Source organism: Dasypus novemcinctus, chromosome 1, assembly GCF_030445035.2.
Source record: "Dasypus novemcinctus isolate mDasNov1 chromosome 1, mDasNov1.1.hap2, whole genome shotgun sequence".
Lineage (NCBI taxonomy): Eukaryota > Metazoa > Chordata > Mammalia > Cingulata > Dasypodidae > Dasypus > Dasypus novemcinctus.
In genome coordinates, this window is record NC_080673.1 from 45892703 (window position 1) to 45916596 (window position 23894).

Below are 23894 nucleotides of genomic sequence, written 5' to 3' on the forward strand. Positions count from 1 at the left end.
CCCACACACTTTCTTCCTCTGTGTCAACAAGTATATTGGAAAAGCAGTATTTCTTAAAGCAGTGTTCCATTAATGTATCCAGGATTTTCTGCCCAGATAATAGCATTCACTCTTTAGGACTAATACTGGCCCTTTCCTGATCTAACTAGAATGCCTCAGTGGAAATTTTTCAAACAATTACCTGCATTCATATTTCTCCCTCAAGTAGTCCTTACAGTTTGTCCAACATATCAGGGAAAATAAAACGTACATTTGTTCATGACTGCTGCTCAGTGGAAGGCAATGATAAGATACACACCCACTTCACTAATACTCAAAGGTAGAGGAAAAGGTATTTACTCTTACAAGGAACTAAAGGCAAGAAATAACCACCTCAGGATAACAGGAGATAGAAGAAAGATCCCATTTTCCTTTCAATCACCAACTGATCTGTGATGTAGACCAAGTCGCCACATCTCACTGAGCTCCAAGTTCCCTATTTTTAAAAATGAATGGATTAAATGTAAGCTTCTCTAAGCTCTTTGTTTTGAAGGCCAAGGCCATACCACTGAGCATTTCATGACAGGGTCTGAAGAATAATTTGAGGCCGTCTGTCTCAGCCCAAAATATTTTCCTTATGAGACTACAGACTCAGCAGAATTAATCCCCAAAAGCAGAACCACCCCTCTGGATAAGAAAATTAAATGAATGGGCTGTTTATATTCAAGGTCCCAAGATATTTTTTTGGAAAGGTGGGGGGAAAGGGTGGCAGGGAAGAGGGAGAAGAGTCCAAGTTCTTGCTTTTTAGCCTTTTCACATCAGTATAAACCAGTTTATCAGAAGAGCCAGCTGATTCCCCAGAAGCAGAGCACAGACCCCAAGGACATGAAACATAGGAAATGTAAGTTTCAATAGGGAAGTAGAAGCTGACGATGACAAGGCTGTGACCACAGATGATGATGAGTCACCAATAGAGAGGACACTGAGTCATGGGGCAAGCCCTACACAGAAAGGGTTCTGGAAGGAATCCAGGCCCTGTGCCCAGGACAGTCCTCACTCACTTTAGAATTTTGATTTAAGCCCTCTATAGGGTTATGGGTCAGTAAAAAAAAAAAAAAAAAAACTCTCAAAAGCTACATAACTGAAAATAGGTTTTACAATAACATCTCTAGCTGACTGAATTGTAATGTGTTTACAGAAAGAAAAAAAAAAAACATGATTCAAATGAAAAAAAAGCCATGTTGTCAAATTGTAAAGGTCAGTTCCAAGAAGAAAAATTCTTCACAAAATTAGGTCATTGAAAACTTTCAAACCAAACTGAAATGTTTTCATAAATATGGTCAAGATGGATTCTTGCCCGTTCTGAATGTGCCCACCAACACAATTCCATCTAAAAAATGTGGCACTTTTCCTGCAAAATAACTGATTAAGACAGGCTCGATTTGCCATGTAAACAGTATAACTAATAAAGAGAAACTAAGGGAATCGCCTTTTCAAAGACATGTAATGCCTAGGAAAGTGATCACCATACAGGAACTCACAATACAAAATGCAAACCAAGTAACACTCAAATTATTACCACCAGCAGAAACTGGTTCACTAAAATAAACAACCTAGATATAGTCCAAAATCCTCTGGAAATGACAAGTAAAAGTTAGGATTTTAAAGATTATTTTAACCTCCTGGTATGCATAAAGTCATCAAAAAGCTATTCACAGCACATCCAACTTTCAGATAAATCTAGCTCCAAGGCTAGGAGCTTTCACTGGCACCCTGGGCTAGGGGTTCTCAAAGTTAAGCATGCTTCAGAATCACCTGGAGGGTCTATGAAAAGACAGACCACTGGGCCCCACTTCAGAGTTCCTCATTCAGGAGTGCTGGGCTGGGGCCTGAGAACCTGCATTTCTAGCATGGTCCCGGGTGAGGTTGATGCTGCTGGACCAGAGACCACACTTTGAGAACCACTGCCCTAGGCCGTACCAATTTAAATATCATGAAATTTTCTTCAAAGGTGATATAATTCTGATTCACTTTAATATCATACGTACTTTTGAAAGAAAAAAAATAGAAAATTTTAAACAAAAATCAGTGTCAAAAACAAAAAGTTGTTAAAAAATCATTTAAACACATGATTCTTTAAGAGCCTGGAAACAATGGAAGAATGCATGAGACAGGGAGGGAAGCAAATACAACAAGGGGTGAGGAAACAAGAATCATTTCTTGCCTGGCACCATTTAAACTATCACCGAAGACTTCAGTACTCAGAAGCCTAGTGCCTGCTCTGGTGGGGTGTGAGCCCAGGGGATATTACCAGCAAGTGTTCCCAGGGGCCCAGTGTTTTCAAAAGGGTGAAATCTGTGGGGGGGGGGGGGGGGGCACATGAAAAAAAAAAAAAAAAATAGGGGAGGGAATCAAAAGCCTAAAGAGTCTGTGTATGCAAACAGTGATCTTGCCCAAATGGGGAAAGGTATGCAGCTGGTGGTGAGATGCCTCCCTTGTGCTTGGCAGGCCAGTCGGCCCCCCAGCCTTCTGGCTGATAGAGATGCTCAAGAGCAACACAAGTGGCGCTTTTGTGCATCGGCCAGTGAGCAAAGCTGACCTCCCCTCTCCTGGCATCCCCACTTACCTGAGCCTGTCCCAAACCACTGGGCTCACACACCTGCCCCAATTTGCCATAACCCTCAGAAACTGAACAGTCATTTTTAGGTTCGGGACACAAACTAAACGATCTGATAAAAGGGCACATGCAGAGAAGTAAATACAATATGAAGGGCTTTGAAAAGAACATCATAAACAGGACAGCACTATTTTAAAAGTTCTTAAATTCTTGGACAGCTGCCCACCTCAGATAAGTACAACATGTCCTGCCATGCCAAAGAGAACATCTCCGGAATTCTGGCAACGAAACACCACGTAGCCCTTTCCTCAGAGGACATGCAGAGAAGTGAGCCCAGCAATTTCAGCCACTAGCAGTACACCTCCCCCAGTCTGAATAAACACTGTCACAGTCAGGGTTGGCAACATGATCATTTGAAAACCCTGTCCTGAAAATGACAGTTCTGGCTTTATAAAGGGCTGGGCACACCCATTCATCGGAACTGAATTTGGTTGCAAAAGAGGAAATACTCTAGCTTCTTTAAACTGGCCTTCCATCCACTTCCTTCCCCAACGATTCACTTTAATAGCAACAGAGCTGCACATTAACTGGAGGATATATGTCTTGTCAATTCTATAGTTGTTCCTAGCTGCCACCCACTGCTTTCTTTGGGTAGCTTCTCAATATTTAGCAAGTGTTTCTGTTCCCTGAAACGAGTTGTAAGCTACTGTGCCTTTCCCTCTAGGGTTTGTGGCCATATATAGACATTACCCTTTTCTCACTTCTATCCTGCACTAGAAACCCAATCTTGTCACCTTCATCCACCCTAAGACAAAAACTCTTATCAACCTCCATCACAAGTGAAGATTAAACCAGTAAGTCAGCTAACAATAGCTTTGTGAGCCATGCTGTCTATATCAGACAACCTGGAACTAAGACCAAGTTCCAGTTTTTTTACCTCATCAATTCATCTCAAGGAACATAAAATAGAAATAGTATATCAGTGCACACAGGGGTCACGCAGTATTTCTTTAGAGCTAACGATCCAGCACCACTCTGCCTGGAACTCACTTTCCCCAGAAACCAGCATGATGCTTCATATAGGTCTCTGCTGAAAAGGTCTTTTTTCTCTTCATCCTATCTATCCTGCCCCACTTCCTGCCCCTTCCCTGCTGTAGGTTTGTTTTGCAGCAGTAATCATTGTCAGACAATATAGCATATGTCTGTTTATTTATCACCTCTCCTTTCTAGACTATAACCCCCATGAAGGCAGGGACTTTGCTTCTTTACCACTGTGTCTCCAGATTCTAAACAGTAACTGGAACACAAGAAGAGATCAATAAATATTTACTGGATGCTCAGTGTTATCAGTCAGCCAAAGGGGTGCTGATACAAAAAATAAGAAATCGTTAGGCTTTTATAAAGGGTATTTATTTGGGATAAAGCTTACAGTTACCAGGCCACAAAGAGTCCAACTCAAGGTACCGTAAGAGGTACTTTCTCACCAAAGTCAGTTGCCATGTGTTGAAGCAAGGTGGTGGGCGATCTCTGTCTGGTCTCTCTTTTCTTCTTTCTCCTTAGGCTCCATGGGCCCAGCTTCTTCCAATCTCAGCTATAGGCTGGCATGGCACTTGTCTCTCAGGGCTTCGTATGAGTCTGGCATAGGGCTTGTTTCTTTCCATGCCTTATCAGCTCAGTGGGCTCTGTTCTCTTCAGCTGCAAACTATCAGGTGAACAGTTCATCTCTCTTCCCAGGGCGAGGATCAAAGTTCTCTCTTCTTCTGTGTCTATGGAGCACTCTCTCTTTTCCCATGTATCTTCTTCTGCGTGTCTTTTTGAGTGAGTGTCTGATTATATCAGCCCCCCAGGGGGATAGGGAGACAAGCCTGAGTCATGCCCTACTGACATGGTCAAATCAAAAGCCTTAAATTGGTTTAATTAGATAAACTTAAAACTTTTGAATTTAATACAATTAAAGGGTATCACACCCAGAGGAAAAGACCAGTTTACAAACACAATTCTTCTCCTTTTGGGGGTTCATAAATAATCTCAAACTGTCATACTCGGGTCCCCAGGAAAGTGGCTGGAAAGTACAACTAAATATCAATGTCAGTTTGAGAACAGAAAAGTTTATATTATTTACATAAGCTAAGAACGTGCACCTTCATCAACCTACTCATACACTCTGCACATACTCTTAATGTAGTAGAAAGGTGACATCTATCCTTAGATGTGAAAAATCAATAACTATGAATTTGCATGAATAATGGTTGAATAAATCAATCTGTGTCAAAAAATGTAACAGACCACAGGACTTTCAGATACCATCTATGATACTAATAATCTATACAATTTACATCAGAATGCATGGAATGGTGCAAATTATATTAGGGTTTTTAGAGAACATGTTCCCTATCACTTTTTAAATAAAAATTAGTGCCCTCCTCCTATTTCTCGCCCATACTACAAGTGTACCAGACAGAAAGTCCCAATGTCACAACTCGGGAACTTTCAATATCTCTGAAGTTGGCAGCAACGGCAGGTGGTTTATAGTGGTTCGTTTGTATGTACCACCTCCACCTCTTAGTGACCATATGACCTTAGGGAGTAATAACAGCACCTATTTCATAGGGTTGGTATAACAATTAAATGACTTAATATTAGGCAAATACCTTAGAACAATACCTGGCACACAGTTAAAAACAAATATCAGCCATTAGGAAGAAAGTATAAGCTTTTAAGAAATTACTCAATTTCCCCAAAATTCATTACTGATACAGAAGGATAAGTTAAATAAGAACATCCATTCAATGCATTCAGCATAGCACCAGGCAAATGGAGCACTTTGTTGGAAGGCAACTATTATTACCCTTATGATCACAAATCTCAACACAAGGTGGAATTTCTAAGACTTCCAGGCCCAAGTTCTCTCCCTCTCTACCCAGCCTAGAAATCGACAGAGGTGTGGGTCAGGTTCCAATTTCCCCTTTTCATTCCTCAGCTTCTACATAACTTTTTTTGCTTTTATCCACTTGATATATTATGGTTCTGCAAGATATTCAACCTAAATGAAAGTGCTCTACTCCTAACTAGTCCAACCCACCACATTACAGAAGAAACAGGACCTGCCTCTAGAGGTTGAGTAACTTGTCGCAGATTTCACTGCTGTTGGCACCACTGTGGAACTAGAAATTGGGGCTCTTGACACCTGGACTCCAGGGTCCTTTCCACTAAAATACACCACTTTCTCCCTGGATAAATGCATCAAAACTTCTATAAGAACCAGCTTCTAAACCCAGATTTACCCCATGTAAAGTAATCCCCTATTAATTTACATCCCTCAACTTACCATAATTTCTCTCTGCTCTTCCAGATTCTTCAAAAAATTTGAAAATTCACGTAAGGAAGCATCTGTAAGGGAAAAGGAATTATTATTTGGTGGCCAAAGCAAAGTAAAGCAAACCAAAAGGCCATTCCTACACACCTATGCAGCGTTCATCATCAGTCTCTGCGTCACCAATAAACTCGAACTTGAAGTCTCTGAGTGAATGAGCAAACTTCCGCTGGGCCGCTGAGAGACCTAGGAAGAAAAAGTTAAGGATTACTGGGGTCCTGCTTATAAGGAATTTATTCCTCCTAAGATTAATAGAGCTGAAGAGCTGTCCTCTACTTACTCTGTGAGAGGAAGAACCCAACTCCTCTGCCAAGGGGCCCATTATCCTCAGCCTGCACACACCCTGGCTTGCCGCTGCCTCCTCTTCCATGTCTTGGCACAGAACAGGCACGGGAGGAATGTTTATTCCCTCCCCACCTTCTACTTCCCGGGGCCCAACTTCCTCACACTGTTCCCTACAGCACTGTCCCTTTCTCTGCTCACTCAGGCCAAAACATGCCCAGTTCAAAAGTTTAGGCTGTGATTAGGAGAAAACACATTCCTATCTTTCAGGGTTTGATGAGATCTGGCTAGCTGCCAAAATTTCAAAACTAAACATCTCAGAAGCTCAAAGTTAGCCAACTCAGTACACTTAGCTAACTGTCAAATAACCACTCTGACCAGAGAAACTGAGGTCATTCAAAATGAGAAAACTACTCATTTTCATAGAGAACAACAGCAGGTGGGTAACTAAAGACCAAGCTTAAATGGTGGAAAGAACAAGTTCTGCAAATGGCCTTTAGAGGCCCTCATATTTTTTTTATTGGGGAGTAATAGAAAATAGTAGAAAACCATTCTAAAACAGGCTAACATTTACTCAAAACCTTTTATGGGCCAAGCACTATGGTAGGTGATACATATATTTTATCTCATTCAATACTCTCAAGAGATGAATTGAATAAAGTTTATTATCTCCATTTTACAAATAAGGAAGAAGCTGCAGCTCAGGAAGTTTCAATAATTTCCATAAGGCTGCACAGCCAATACACAGCAAAAGATTTGTTGTACTTGAGCCATTTTGTCCAAAGCTCTTGCCCTTTCCACCTGGTCTTTCCATCTAAAGCACTTTCTAAGAAACTGCCCAATGATTTCTGCACTCCTGTTCAGCTCCTGTTTCAGCACAATGATATTCATATTTACGCTCAAATAAGACTTCACATCAAGCAAATTGAAAATTAGAAAAAAAAATGCAATACATAACTGCTGGCTGATAAGAGTTCTCACATACACAAATAAATATGGAAAAGGGAAAAGAACAATGTAAAATTGGGAGTTCCTTTTAATTTGATAAGATGGAATATTAGAAGCAATGTTCTCTTATTCTTTTTATTCAACATATTATAGTGAAGAAACAAGGAACGACAGATTAATAAAAGACTTAATTTTACATGGAAAGTGCCACTTATTTTTTTAACAAATCTTTAATCTCCATCATTAAATAAATGACTCCCCAATGTCCTCCAGACCAAGTGCTTTCTCTTAATTCTTCAGCTTTCTAATAATGCTCACCAGATTCTTTCAGCTCGTCTTGTGGTTTCTGAAATTTCATTTTTCCTCTAATTTGTGTTTTGCTGTGCTTGCAATTCTCCACTCCCCCTTCCATGCATATCTCTCTGCAAGGTGACTAGGAACTCCTCCCACTAATGGGGAGTCTGTTAGCCCATCCCTTGAATCCAAGCAGGTCTTGTGGCTTGCCTTGCCTAAAAGAACCGGAGATGAGTGACACTGGTCCGTGCAGAACCTCCACCTCAAGAACCTGGCACTCCTCCATGCGGACCAGCCCACACTAACCTGCTGGATGATGAAAGACATGTGGCTCAGTCACCTGCCTGTCCCTTCAGACAGTCAAGCCCAGAAGCGGAGCGTCCCTGAACATTCAGGAAGCAGTCCAGACAAGACCACAACTGCCCAGCTGAGCCTTACCCAGACAGATATAAATAAATGTCTAATGCGTTAAGCCACCAGGTTTTGGGATGATCTGTTACAAAGCAATAGAGGACTTATTTAGAAGGATTAACCAAATTTGACTGCATTAAAATTAAACTATTTTAAAGACATAAAAAGAATAAAGATAGCTCACATTCAGATGGTATAAATAACTGCTACAAATCAATGAATAAAGCAGAAATCCCAATCTCAAAACTGGCAAAGCACTTAAACAGGCACTTAACAAAAGAGAAAATCCAGATGGCCTCTAACCATATGAAATGTCATTCAAACTCATTAGTGATCATCAAAATGCAACTTAAAACCTCAAGATAACTCAATGCACTCATCAAATTGGCAAAAATTGGTAAGTTTGCTAATCTCAAGTGTTGATTTAGCACTGATGGAGCAAGAGAAATTTTCATACACTGTTGACAAAAAGAAAAAATGATAGAACTACTTTTTAGTAGTTTGGAATTCTCTAAATTCAATGAAACCCTTATAACCCAGAAAATTTCCTCCTAGGCATATTCCCTAGATATACTCTTGCACAGGTGCACTTTAAACATGTACTAGAAAATTCACAACAGAATTGATCATAATAATAGCCAAAGACTGGACAAAAAGAAATACCTTTTAAGAGTAGAACAAGGGAATAAATTATAGGATATCGATACAATATAAAGTGAAAAATAACGACAGATTCACATAACGAGGGTGAATCTCACATTTGGGAGAGAAAGAAACAAGCCACAAAAGAATACATGCAGTGTTTTTTATATAAATAATTCAAAACAAGCTACATTAAACTATATGCCAAGACATTTCAAAATAGCAAGTGAACTGCAACTCAGAAGTCAGGCAATGTCTGTCTACCTCTGGGGCAAAGGAAGGCCAAGCAGTCAGTGAGGTAGAAGGAATTAGAGGAATTTTATTTCATAACCTGCTTTTCTTCTTTAAAATGTACATTTGTTTCATATACTTTTTATTAATGCTGAGGTTCCACAATTTTTTTAAAAAATTTTAAAACCAAAGAGTAAAGCTTAGGGAACCCCATCCCAATTGGGATAGCAGAATGAACAATCAGCAAGAACTGGCAGAAATAGCTTTGAAAAGCTCCAGAAAACAGTTAAAAGATGCAGTTACAGGGCAAGTGCCAAATCAGGAAGAGACAACTTAAAAGCAGTAGGATCTCCTGGCACCCTTGCCAGCCCTTTCCCACCCTTCACCAGCTTGACTTGGACCATCTCCCAGTGAAGATCCCTGGTCCGGGTTCCAGAGGGAGCAAAGTAAGCCCTGTGCACATGCTGGGAGCCCGATCTATCTTGTGGTGGCCTTAGGGACTTGCTGTCCCAGAACTTGACCAGCATGTAGAGGTCAGCTCCCAGGGCTCTCCTATAGGAGGCTGTGAGAGAGCCATCATCTCATGCTGCCTGGGACAAGGGGTTGCTGGCTGTGGGACATTGAGTGCTGAGGACCATGAGGAAACTTCTCTAGGGAAGAAAAGACACTAGTATGTATATAAAAACAGGCAAATCCTAGGGTCACAGACAATGCCCAAGACAAGAGACAAAGACAGAAAGAACCAAGGGGACCTGTAGGCATTGGCCTGGAGCTATTCTGCAAACTCATTTTATGGATAAGCCCTGAAGGAGAGCACTCACCGAGGTCAATCTGCAAAGACTGGGAAAGGTATTTTCATTTCCCTCCTCCTTTTTCTGTAAGCTCCTCAAGGAGAGCTCTGTCATAACATTAGCTGGCAACAAGCTTAAGGAGCTGACACACAAAGAAACAGGAAGTGGTGGCCCAGGCAAAGGAGATTAAAGAATTAGAAACCATCAATGAGGAAGAGAAGACCCAGGATATTTAGACAAAGACTTTTTTTTTTAAATGGTCCTATGGTCTTATGTATACTCAAAGAACTAAAGGAAAATACACAGAAAAATAAAAAGAAATCAGGAAAATGATAGATGAATACAAAGAGACTATCAATAGAGTGATAGAAATTATGAAAAGGAATCAAACAGAGCTGAAGACTACAATAACAGAAATTTAAAACTCCCTGAAAGGGTTCAACAGCAGTATGGAACTGGCAAAAGAAAGAATCAGTGAACTTGAAGATAAGACAGTTGAAATCATCCAGTCTGAGAGGCACAAAGAAGAAAGAATAAAGAGACATGAACAGAGCCTCAGAAACTTGTGGGACAACATCAAGCATTATCAATACATGCATAGAGGAGCCCAGAAGGAAAGGAAACAAAGAAAGGGGGGCAGAGAGACTATTCAAAGAAATAATGTCCGAAAACCTCCCAAAGTTAACAAAAAACATGAATATACATATCCAAGATGCTCAATAAACAATATCCAAACAGGATAAACCCAAGGAGACCCAAACCATGCCACATTATAATCAAACTGTCAAATGCCAAAAATGGAGAGAATTTTGAAAACTGCAAGAGAGAGACCTGTCATGAACAAAGGAATCTCAATAAGATTAAGTGCCAATTGGTCAACGGAACCTGTGGAGACAAAAAGGAAGTGAGAAGACATACTTAAAGTGCTGACAGAAAAAAAAAACTGCCTACCAAGAATTTTGTATCCAACAAAACTATCTGTCAAAAATGAGGGAGAAATTACAACATCCCCACATAAACAAAGGCTAAGGGATTTCATCACTATCAGTCCGGCCCTATAAGAAATACTAAGGGGAGTTCTGCAGGTTGAAAGGAAAGGATACCAGACAATTGACGGAAGTCACACGAAGAAATAAAGTTTTCCAGTAAAGATAATGCATGGATAAATAAATACCAGTGTTACTGTATTTTTCTTCCTAGAGGATCTGAAGGCAAATGCATAAAATATCATGATAAATCAATGGTTCTGTATTTATAACACATAAATATCTAATTTGTGATAAGAACTACATAAAGTTGGGGGGCTAGAGGGGTAGAGAAAAACACTGTTTGTCTATACTATTGGAATTAAGTTGTATCAAAGCAAACAAGATTCTTATAGATTTAGGAATGTTCAATTTAAGGCCTACAGTAACCACACAAGAAAATATTGGAGAATACGCAAACTCATGGAAACAGAAAGTAGATTAGTTACTGGGGTGGTGGGCAGGGGCAATGAGGAGTTAATGCAAAATGAGTGTGGAGTTTCTGTTTGGGGTGAAGGGAAAGTTATAGTACTTAATGGTGGTGGGAGTACTCCAATGTTGTGACTGTGATTAATCCTTCTGAATGGCAGGTTTGAGAGGGTTTGGGATGGGGAGATTTATGATGTATATATTTCCACAACTGAAAAAACAAAAAAACTAAAGAGGGAAGCGGACTTGGCCCAACAGATAGGGTGTCCGCCTACCACATGGGATGTCTGCGGTTCAAATCCCAGGCCTCCTTGACCCATGTGGAGCTGGCCCATGCGCAGTGCTGATGTGCACAGGGAGTACCACGCCACGCAGGGGTGCCCCCGCATAGGGGAGCCCCATGTGCATGGAGTGCGCCACATAAGAAGAGCCACCCAGCGTGAAAAAAAGTGCAGCCTGCCCAAGAATGGCACTGCACACACAGAGAGCTGATGCAACAAGATGACGCAACAAAAAGAAACACAGTACCGCTGATAAGGATAGAAGCGGTCACAGAAGAACACAGTGAATGGACACAGAAAGCAGACAACTAGGGGGTGGAGGGAAGGGGAGAGAAATAAATAAATCTTTAAAAAAAACGAAACTAAAGAGATAATGGCCATTAAACGCAATGCAATACTTGATACTGGAGCTAGGAATGGAGGAAAAAAGGGCTATAATAGACATTATTGGTACATAGGAAAAACTGGAATATAGACTGTAAGCTTTAGATCAATGTTAAGTTTCTTGAACTTGATAATGGCACTTAAGTCTCAGATCCCTTAAACTGGCTGTTCCCTCCATCTGAAATGGCCCCAGCCCCACAGCCCTTCACTTGGCCAGCTCCTTCTCAACACTGAAGGCACAGCTCAATGCACCTTCCTCCTCTCACCAGCCTCTCTAACAGTGCCACTCTCTCTAGCCCATTGCCCACTTTTATTTTCTTTATTGCATTTACTGTCTAAAATTACCTTATTTAAACAATATTTACTCATCATCTATAGTCCTACTTTAAAATATAACTTCCTAAGGCAGGAGATAATAGTCTTGTGTTTCACTATATTCCCTGTTCTCAGGACTTGGCGTGATCAGACACCACACCTACAAGATGCAGTAAACATAAAACTGAGTGATTTTCTTCTTTAATTTATTTCATACACATGTTTCCAAATACTGACAGTTTGTGGGCTGTCTTTTTAATACTGATATATTATTCTCTTTTGCTTAATACATCAGTTTGCTTTGCCAGATCTCAACAGAGGCATGTAAGTTGGTCCTACTGTATGTGTGCATATGTGTGTATAAACACATCTAGTATACATAAATATAATACTATATATATATTATATATAGGTATAAATTATATTTTGCCCCTTTGGAGAGTATTTTATCTGAAATTACCAGGTCAAAGGATATTTCAAAGACCTTATTTCATATAGCCAGGATAGGGTGCTCTCTAGAAAGTTAAAACTTAAATGCATTTGTTTTCCAGTGTTTAATGGTAGGTTAAATTTGGATTAATTTGAACACCTAATCTGCTATATTAATAAATAGCATGTTTCCTTCCTTGATACTCTACTAAGTATTGTATTCACCTCAGTTCTTCATTTTAGAATATGAAAGCTTCCTGTTTTATCACTCCTTTTCCCTTTCTCTTGGTTTACTTCCAATGTTACTAGAATTTATTATACAGAAGTTTTACTGTTTAAAAATGTAACCACAAACTCCATTGCCTTCTAATAATCACAAATGTATTATCCTTCCATTACTTGGTACATTTTCAGTGTATTTATTCTCCCATGCAGTTTATACTTTTATCAATATCTTCTCTTTTCAATATAAGTGTAAATATAAATATAAAATCATAGAGCACTTTACCAGACTTAATATAGTCCATTAAATAAACTCAAAGATTTGTGCAAAGGATGATGTTTTAAGTTTTGATTACCATTTCCTTCCAAATAAACTCAAGGAGGTATTTAAGTTACTAGTTACAAAGGCAAGCAACATTCTTCCGTTCAGGGAAGATGGTGAGGGGGCCTACTAAAAGGGACTATAACCTTACTGAGTGGCAACTCCACGTTAACTGACTTATACATATTATTACTTCATGTATTCCTTATAAGCCAGAGGCCAGGTGTTGATGTTGCCTTATTTTACAAATGGGATAAGGAAGTTCAGAGAGGCAGATCAATGGCTTGATCAAGATCACAGACCTCGTTGGACTACTGGTAGTATGTCCTGGAGGCAAAGGATCAACCCCCTTTCCATCATAGCATTATGATTTTAAGACATTTACATTACTCCCAGGTCTCTGGTCCAGGTCTCAACTGATATGAAACAATCAGGATACCAGTATGGCTCTAAAGCAGAATGCTAACTCAACGGAAAGTTCCTATTTGTAAGCCATGTCCCCTATGCTCTCCTACCGACTAAGTCCTGAGTGTTGTAGATTAATAATTCTCTCCTGAAACAACTTCAAGGCTGACATATATTGATGGATAACACCAAGCACGAGCATGCACAGAGAACACAGCTTAACTTAAAAGAATTAATAAGTCACGCACTTTTCCAATGAACTTGCCACTCCAGAGCCTCCTAGATTCAAATATTCAGGTCCTTGATCTGCAGACATAAATGGGAGAGGAGACTCAAGAGATCAATCTGTCCCCAGGGTCAGAAGCGGTTTGAGAGATGATGAGCTATATTTGAGACCTGCTGAGTAGGTAGGATGAGATGGAGGACACCACGTGAAGAGATTGGGCCTGCAGTTTAAATCCAGGCTCGGAGATCCTGCAGACCCTGGTCCAAGGGGCTGTTGCTTTTCCTTGATGATTTTAAAAATGAGAAAATTATTTCTTACAGCACAGCCACCTATCAACACTTTTAAGTTAGGACCATGAAATGTTAGACAAATGCAGGCATTTGTCTGGGGTGAACGGCAAGCTCCTCTCTGGTTGCTCAACTTTACTGTACTTCCCAGCAACACTCTGGATGCATAGTAACCCCCCCTAAGTGACAAGCCTGGCCCCAGTCATAAGGTCCTAACTACCATCTCCTAAAACTTCCCACTCCACCAGCTGAAGTACTAGTGGGGACACCTGAGAAGATGTGGCATGTTGTATAATGTTGGGCCTGGAAGGAGAAATGGGGCAGTTTTGAATAAATGCCCTCTCCTGACTCACTGCATTTGAAATACAGGAGTCTTCACAAATCATATTGGACTGCAAAGCTTTTATTTTCTTAAATACACAAACCACCTCTATAAGCTCACATTCCTTTGCATGTAGAGACCTAAATAATTAGATTATCAAATATGCAAAGTTCTGCCAAGGGGATGGGCCCCCATTCTGCACATCAAAACATGTACCAAAATTCTTCACTTGTTTTATTTAGAGAGGAACAGGGTACATACTCTAAGAACTTAATATCTTCCAAGCCAGATTCATGCCAAAGAAATAATGCTGATGTTAATCCAAACAACTTGGAAATGAAACAAAATTCCTCCAGGACTGCAGACTGGCTTCATATTTTGCTGTTGTTTTCCAGATTTATAAAACCAACAGTGGCACTATATGCAAAAACAGCATTATGACTTTTCTGTACAAGTCAAAAAAGACAGCAAATAGCTCACTATGTAGATTTAAATAATGGTGCAATCCTCTCATGATCCCAGAATGCATTACTGGGCTACTCTAGGCCTGAAGGCCAAATCACAGGCTGTTTTAGGAGCAGCTCATAGGCCAGTACAGCCTCTGGTACTCTTAGGTTAAGGCACACCTAGCCATGGCTTTCCAAGCCCACTTGGTGTGTCTAGGTAGTGGATCTTCTTAATAACAGAGTAACCACAAACTAAAGGCAGTAGAATGACTTGAACTGGCAAATTTCTGGGGTGAAAGGAAAACAAGCTGAACTCACAAAGGTTTATATGCCCTCAAACAAATCCATAAACCTGGAGTACAGGGCCCAAGACCCAGCATGGCACATAACAGACAACCATACACTGTTTGTCAAAATAATTGTGAAGAACCCTTCAAAGGAAATGATCTGGACTACAGAAAATCCTAAAGGCAGGTCCACTTGGAAAAGAACGTCACCCAACCTTCACTAAATCTAACTCAACTTCAACTGTAGTGCACAAACTAGGCAAATGCCTAGCCCACTCCAGGCTAGACGATGTATACAGAGAGTACCTGCCATGACAGGCTATTCAATTAAAAGAGGATGATGCCGACCACCTAGCGCACTGGTTTTCAAAACGTCTTGAGCCACTGATGCCTTCCTTCAAAGAAAATCTACTTACAGTGAGTACAGATAGAACAGCTAACACTTAAAATATTTGTTCCTACTGCTGCTGTAACAAATTCCCACCAATTTAGTGGATTAAAACAATACAAATTTACTATCTTACAGTTCTGGAGTTCTAAAGTCCAACACGGGTTGCACTGGACTAAAACCAAAGTGTCAGCATGGCTGCTTTCCTCCTGGAGCCTAGGGAAGAATCCATTTCCTCGTCTTCTCCAACTTCTGGAGGCTGCCTAAATTCCTTAGTTTATGGCCAAATTTATTTCCGTTGTCACATCTCCTTCTTGGACTCTTTTAAAGACCCATGTGATTACACTGGGCTCACCTGGATAATACAAGCTGACTCTCCTCAAGAGCCCTAATTTAATCACATCTTCAAAGTCCCTTTAGCATTTAAGGTAACACATTCACAGGTTCCAGGGATTAGGATGTGGACATTTCCAGGGGTCATTATTCTGATTGCCACATCTCATAAAAGCAGGCACTTTACTCATCACTATACAGTGATTGATTTGGCTCTTATACCAACCCCATGGGGCAGGTACTATTATTATGCTCATTTTGCAAAGGAGCAACTTGAGGCACACAGGTTAAACAATTAATCAGATTATACAACTAGTAAGGAATGGAGCTGGAAGAACAGCAAAGCTGCTCAGGTAGAGGTGGAATGAATAGTCCAGCTCAACTAGTCTCTACCTCCCAGAGTGGTGCCTTGATGAGACCACAACCTACAAAGCCCAATTTGAAAATCATGACAGTCTACCGTGTTTATAGTTTGGAAAACTGAGGTACAACACTGGGCAACTAGCTCAATTTCACATACTAGTTCAGTAAGCGCTCTAACAGAACCCAGGTCTACTCTGGAAAGGCAAAGAACAACAGTGACAGTGCTTCTGTTAGCAATGAACACGCGGCCCAGCAGTTGGGCAGCACACCCCAGAGAAAGGCTGCGAAGGGCATACCTGTGTGTGTGTGTGTGTTGAGGGAAGGGGAAGTGATTACGTATGAAAAAGGACACTCAGGCCAACACGCTACCAACCCCCACCTTCTCTAATTACACTTTATAGAAAACAAGAATGGCTGATGGGCCGACAAACATTGTAATGACAAAATTACATGGTGAAAATTAAGGTGAATGGCTTAACATTTCCAGGGAAGCGCCTAAATCTAGGCATAAAAACCTGGTGATCCCATAGACTTACTTGGCCATCTCTTTTCTTAAAATTTTAATTCAAGGCTTGTAAACCCTCTGGTGACCATTGGCCCCACCACTCCCCAATGTCCTCTAATCAATGGCCTCACATATTTGAAATATCTTCCTGACCCCTGACAGCATGTGGAGTGTCAAGTCCTGGCCTATATTAAAAGACCTTAGCAGGGAATCTGACGGAAGGGATACTCTAGTCTAATGAGCCTATTTTACAGATGAGAAATCAAAGGCACAGTAAATTAGTGACAGCATGGCTTATGAAAAAGAGAAAGCTCTATAACCTAACAGACCTGTCTTCAAATACTGACTCCGCCATATACCGGCAATGTGGTTTTGGATAAAACACTTAAGCTAAGTGTTAGATTACCTCTATAAATTGAAAATAACAAGAATGTCACATTAAACTGACATGTAACATCCATCTTCCCATTCTCACACAAACTGCCTGATCCCAAGCCCCACTTCCTAAAATGGAAAGTTTTGTAGCCTATGTCCCTGCTCCAATTTCACCAGGGCTAAATGAACAGAGAGGGGCAGTTGGCCCAAGAACAGCCCCCAAAGGCAGGCCAGGCACACAGACACATGGAAAACAGAGAGGGATGAGGGGTAAATGTGGCAAAATATTTTACAATTAGTAGATCTAGGGAAGGGTTTATGGGTGTTCATTAGTCTATCCTTACAACTTTCTATTGTAAATTTTAAAAATAAAATAATGTAGCAAACAGAATAAAATGTAAAATGAACACAATATTCTTCATCCAAAAAAAAAAAAAAAACCAACACAGACACCTGAATGAATAAAGCATTTTGTTCTCTTTCTCATCCTATCTATTCTCATCTCAGTCCTGGACTTCCAGGAACCCAAGTGGCAAGAATTCTAGTGTTTTTACCCAGTGTTCCATTCCTTCTTCTATACATCTACATTCTGCTTGTGTTGCTTATTCACTAGAATATTTGCACACCAACCATTTGCCACATAAGCTTCAGTGTACCCTGCTCAGGTATAGAAATCACTTCGTTAATTATTAACCCTACCTACACGATGGCGAAAAAAAGAAAAACGTGTGACCAAATCAAATTGTTCTTAAGCCTAACCGAGGGATATCTCCAGTAGCCTCTGTAAACACTGGCACTGCACTTGCTATTGCACTACATTCCACTCCAGTTCCTTACACCACACCATGAGACACGACAATAAAAAGGCACGTGAGAGCTGCAGAAAGGGGAAGTGCCCAAAAGACGCCCTGAACAACACAGGCGCTGAGTGTAGAGGAAGGAGGAAGGAATTTGGAGTTTGATGAGCTGGATTCCAATGTTTGTAGCACATCACCATCGCAAATAAAAATCTCAGGAAGACACAACCTCTCACAACCCCATTTTCCTTATCTGGGTTTTAAAAAGTAAAGAGAGATGGATGTTAGGGGGATGAGGGGAGAGAGGGAGGAAGGGAAGGATTTCTTGTTTCCGTGATTGTTTATTAGTAGAAAAATACAGAGTACCTTGGAGTTAAAAGCAATATACAGATAAGATCACCATTTGCAAACATTATTTTACAGATTAGGGATGTTACGCTCAATGGCAAGGCATAATATTATTCAAACAGTTTCATACCAAATACATAGTAATTTGGCAAACAAAACGGCTTACAAATGTCTAAGAAAGGACAAAAGGGGGGGGGACACATATGGGGGATAATGTCAAGAAAAGCTACCTTGCTAACCACAAATATATGCTTAAAGCTTAAAGTAAATATTAGTAGGGATTAAAGATGTCAGGTCTTAATCTGCTTTAAAGAATGCACACTTCTCTACATTCTGCCATTAGAATATTACCATCTCAAGGCACAAAAGAGAAACCTAGTTGCCAACCAAAGCCAGGAGTTGCTGTGTATCTCCCCCATTTCTCTCAAACTCTAATATTTATTTTCTTTGGAGTAAATTTTTCAATATTAACAAAAAAGACTAACTCTAAATGGGCTAATACCTTCTCTTTTATGCCCCATGTTAAGCCAATGACAAGAGCTAACTGAAAAGCTACAAGAAATAACCAATGATTTGCTGGGTTCGTTCAGCTCAGCCCAGGGTGTTGTATAGAACACAAAGAGGACGTGACTTCTCTCCCTAAAGAGTTCAACACAGACATGGGAGAGAGATGAACCGAGCACTCCAGAGTACAAAGTCCACAGGAGTTTGTAATCTCAGAAAACAGCAAAGTCATGAGGAAAAGCAGCATGGACTGGGGGAGCGAGGAGGCGGTGGAGGGCTTGAGAGGGAACTTGAACTAGATAGTAGGAAAATGAGTTAGATTTATAATATATCACTAAAAACTAAGAAATGAGATTTGGGACAATAGGAACAAAATCAAAGAAATCCTTTAGATGGCGATGAGACAGACGGACTGCATGTATTATGCCAACTGTATCAACTACGGCCTTTTGAATGCAAGGAATAAAGACTCAAATTGTGAAAACACAATTGCAAAGAGCCCACAAAAAAGTGAACCACCTGTCACAAGAGAGCAAGAGCCTCCAAGGTAGACCTGCCTTGGGTCATCTCCCTAAGGCCTCTGCCACTGACACAACTTGGCTTCTCTGAGTGTTTACTTTTCTCTCTGTCACTTAGGAAGGTCTTACCATTTTTTCTATGACATATAAATTCTGCTTTCATAGAACTTCTGCTCCGGTACATCTGCTGCCTCTGACACTGCCTAACACGGCCTTCTCATGGGCCTTACACTAGTTAACGGCATTCCTTCAACTTCAGCTCGTGCTGTTTTGTTTTTTTTTTAATTCTCAAAAAAATTCTCAGGAGAATCAAAGTGGCCCAGTTCATTTTTTTTTTCCACAAAGGTGGTTGGCAGTTCTATTGTCCCACCCCATCAAGTCAGTCACTGTTTCAGTTTGCCAAAGGCTACCGATGCAAAATTACCAGAAATGGGTTGGCTTTTATAAAGGGGACTTATCTGGGGTAATAGTTTACAGTTCCAAGTCCGTGATAAGTTCAAATCAAGGCACCATCAAAGATGCTTTATTACCAGAGTCGTCCACTGGCAGATCCTATAGCCCTACCACACGGCAAGGCAAGATGGTGGGTCTGCTGGTCTCCTCTACTTTCTATTCAAGCTCAGCTGGGGGAGATCAGGCAGATGGGCTCACCTCTTCAGCCTTGAGCTGCCCCATGTGCCCAGCCTCTTGGGGGGCTTCATTGCTTCATTTCTGTTGCTAGCAATCCTCAAGTCCTCTCTTGCATGGCAGGATCAAAATGGTGGCTTCCTGTCTGTCTGTCTGTGTGTGTCCTCAGTTTATAAAATACACAGCAAGAGGGCAGAGACCTGACCTAGGTTTCACCTCACTGATGTAGTCCAATGAAAAGCCCCAAAGCAATCTAATCAAGTGATCTAATCAAAGGTCCTTTCACAGAATTGAATGCCAGCAAAGGGCCCCACATCCATAAGAATGAATTCGTTCAAAATTATCTTTTCTGAGAGTCACAAAATTCAAACTGTCACAGTCACCTCAAAAACAGGTGATGAGAGAGGCCCCACAGTCCTCAGCATGCATTCTCCTCAATGACCGCTGAGCAGGGCAGTCTCACCTGACAGGGGCTGTGAAATAGTTAGCAGAAGCTTTGAGAAACAATACCAGTAAGAGGTCAAAGAAAAAAACAAACAACCCTTGAAGGCCAAAATTATTTCTGAAGACTTTTACTACATTTATACATAAAATCCCACAAACAATCCTCAAGGGAGTAACCAATCTAAAAACTGCAGCAGGCATAGCCCGAGTTATTGAGACCCATCATTTTAATGTATGGAAGTGTGTTCAATGTAAAGGAATTTTAACATTGAAGGTAAAGTTTAGAATCCAGTGCTTCCAAACACTTCAAGTGTATACAATAGCCATCTAATATTTATTTAACACTTCCTATGTTCCAGTCACTGTTCCAAATACTTTGTATATATTAATTCACTTCCTCACTACACCCAATGCCGTAAGAATTTTAACACTGCATTTTACAGATGAGCTCAAGGCAGTACAGAGTGGTCAAAACATGTTTAAATGGTAAAATCAGGATTTGGACTCTGAAGCCAGCTCTGTCCAAACCCTACCACAGGGAACAATATTTCTCAGGCCACAGTTAGGCCACAAAACCCTTTTCTTGTAATGTCCTTATAATGTGCAAATGAACAATCGGACTGTCTTGATTATGTAGAAACTTTAGAGGAAAGGGAAAGAAAAGAAAGAAAAAAAAAAAGTTTTATGGGCAGCCCTTGGGAAAGGAATGTTTCCCAAGAAGAAGAGCAGGTTTAAGCAGAGGCTGAGAGCTATACTGTGGAACTAGAGCCAGCAGGAAGAAGGCACTAATGTAAATTTGGAAAAGTTTCTTCGAGAAACCAGTATACTGGTTGGGCAGTGAAGTCAATGAGTTTTGCCTCTTAGTGTCATTCTTCCTCCAAGGGCAAGCTCAACATATATTAGGATACCAGGCAAAACAGTCAACACAATCCACAGCCCCTTGAAGTACACTGACCCATGTCATCTTTAATTCATCTATATTAATTTTTAGCTCTAAGAATCAACAACAATAATAGTAATCAAGAAATTCTGAAAATTAACCATGTTCACAGTGGGAAGTGCTATATAAATAAGAAACATAGATTAACTTGTAAAATCATCAAAAGCATGTGTAAAGTATTTAAGTCACCTAAAATAGTTTACAAAGTGTATTAGTCAACCAAAGGGGTCCTGATGCAAAGTATCAGAACTGTTGACTTTTATAAAGGGTATTTATTTGGGTTAGAAGCTTACAGTCACACGGCCCTAAAGAGTCCAACTCAAAATACCATAAGAGGTACTTTCTTACCCAAATGTTATTTGCCACATGGTGAAGCAAGATGGTGGGCGATGACTGCAAGGGTTCAGCCTTCCTTCTTCCTCTTAAAGCTCCATGGTCCCAGCTTCTTCTGATCTCAGCTGTAGGCTGGCATAAGCCTCATCTCTCTCCCCAAGGCTCTTTCTTTCTGTGCTCAGCTGCTCTGCTCTCTTTACAAGGTCAGATGTAGACTATTAGACCCATCTCTCTTTCTGGGGCTGCAGGAGCCTCTGTCTATCTCCTCTGTGTGTCTACTTCCATGTGAAAGTCTGTTTCATCAGCCCAAGGTAGTTGCACTCTAATCCAGTGGTTGGATCAAAGTCCTAATCTTAACTTAATAAGGTACAAGTGGCACCTTTGAATTTGATACAATCAAAGGGTACCAGAGGGAAACGGATGTTGCTCAAGCAGTTGGGCTCCCGTCTACCATATAGGAGGTCCAGGGTTCGATGCCCAGGGTCTCCAGGTGAAGGTAAGCTGGCTCAAGCGGGAAGATGGCCCATACAGAGTGCCACCCCATGCAGGAATACTGGCTAATGTGGAGAGCTGGCGCAGCAAGATGACCCAATGAGAGACACAGAGGAAAGACAATAAGAAGACATAACAGAGGAGTCAAGGTGGAACAAGAGAATGAAGGCTTCTCTCTCACTCTGGAAGGTCCCACGATCGGTTCCTAGAGCTGCCTAATGAGTATACAAGCAGACACAGAAAAACACACAGCAAATGGACACAGAGAGCAGACAACAGGTGGGGGGGGGTGGATAAGTAAATAAATCTTTAAAAAGGGCGGGGGGGGGGGTATCAGAAGCCCAGAGGAACAGACCAGTTTACAAACATCATCAGCATTTCTTTTTGGAATTCATCAATAATATCAAACTGCCACACAAAGTAAGACACCAAATTTATACCAATTTTTTTAATGTTCTTTATGTTTTTCTGTATTTTCTAAATATTCTTCATTGAGAATAAATTACTTTTATCATCAGAAAAAAATAATTCAAAGAAAAAGGAGGAGGAAGAGGAAGAGGAAGAAGAGGAGGAGGAGAAAGAGACTCAGCCATCACCAGGATAGGCAGAAGTAAAGATAATGTGACAAGGCCTACAAGTCAGCATTAGGACACCAGGGCTATAGCTTGGGGAACTGTACACATTCCATGTCCCTACAAAATGAGGTTTGAGGAAGCACTGACTCTATTACACAGTTTGTACCTGCTCTACACTTGTTTCAGAACCCGAGATGTTAAGGAATGGTCAGCGTTCCAACAGGATGCCACCATGACAGGACAGAAAGAGGACGGGAGCGCTCTCAGAGGAGGGCACTGAGGGACCAAGGCCCAACACCTAACAACCAGACTGGGGTCAGGAGTCATGACTGCAGCTAGGAAATGGTAAAACCAAGAATAAAAGAAGGCCTGACTGCCAGAAACGGAAGAACTAAGTAGCAGCACCCTGAGGATAAAGAAGAGGCCAGAGATGACCTAAGAAACAGGAGAAAGAGTGAATAAGGCAAGGAGCAAGGATGCAAAGAAGGGTGTTAGACTTGAGGGAGTCAAGAATGCAGAGGTCCCCACTCTGGGGTTACTCAGTTCGCCATCTGAACATAAGCTCTGAGGTCAGGGATTTTTCTGTCCAGTTCACTGCTGTATCTACAGAGCCTAGGAGAATGCCTGGCATATAATAGGTACTCAATTAATATCTGTTGAGTGAAAGAAGTGATAGACCACGTCATAAGGGGCTCAGGAAGACTTCTCAGTTTGATCTCATAGGGACCCAGCACTCGAGGCTGTGTCTTCAAAACATGAAGAGTCACTGAGGGCCCTATTATGGGCTACCGCCCTCACCCACACTCTAAAACACTGCAGAGAGGTAAGGTGGCAAAGCACTGTACTTGGACTTATGTTCTGCCACTCATAGTTTCATCATCTCCTGCCTAACACAGTCTCTGGCTCTGCATTGTCACATCCAGAATTAGGGACCAGAGGTAAACATAAGAAGATTAAAGTGAAGTTTTTTTACAACCTGAAAAGTAGTAAGTAAACATTAGGCATCTAGCACTCAATTTCTGACAGAGGTTAAAATACAGTAATATTTTAGTTCATCTTTATTAATTTTTAGCTCTAAGAATCAACAATTATAGTAATCAAGAACAAGCAATTCAATTCACAAAAGAAAGAGAAACTACTAATAAACACCCCCAAAAATGTTCAACTTCACCACTAATGAAAGAAATGAAAATTAAAGCTAACACCTTTTTCTGAATATCCAAGAATATTTTGAAATAATAAAACTTATTGGAGGGAATGGGGGAGAGTATGGGCCATGATGTGGACCGTTGACTGTGAGGTGCAGAGGTGCCCAAGGATGTACTTGCCAGGTCCAATGGATGTGTCATGATGGTGGGGGCGAGTGTTGCTGGGGGGGGGGGAGAGGTGGGGTGGGGGGGTGGG

The 23894-nt window shown here is 40.9% G+C and overlaps 1 protein-coding gene across 3 annotated transcripts in view; it reads right to left on the reverse strand.

Annotated features, from left to right (window-relative positions):
* The window catches only part of ARHGAP10 (Rho GTPase activating protein 10), a 337104-nt gene that overhangs the window by 239776 nt on the left and 73434 nt on the right, over positions 1-23894 (reverse strand). For all 3 annotated transcript variants that reach the window (XR_011648553.1, XM_058284486.1, XM_058284541.2), the window contains exons 2-3: positions 6060-6155; positions 5925-5986 (exon numbers count right to left, since the gene is read on the reverse strand). Coding sequence is in view for 2 of the 3 variants with exons in the window: in XM_058284486.1 (XP_058140469.1) it covers positions 5925-5986; positions 6060-6155 (158 nt within the window). In the remaining variant the exon portion in view is untranslated. The remainder of the gene's footprint in view (positions 1-5924; positions 5987-6059; positions 6156-23894) is intronic.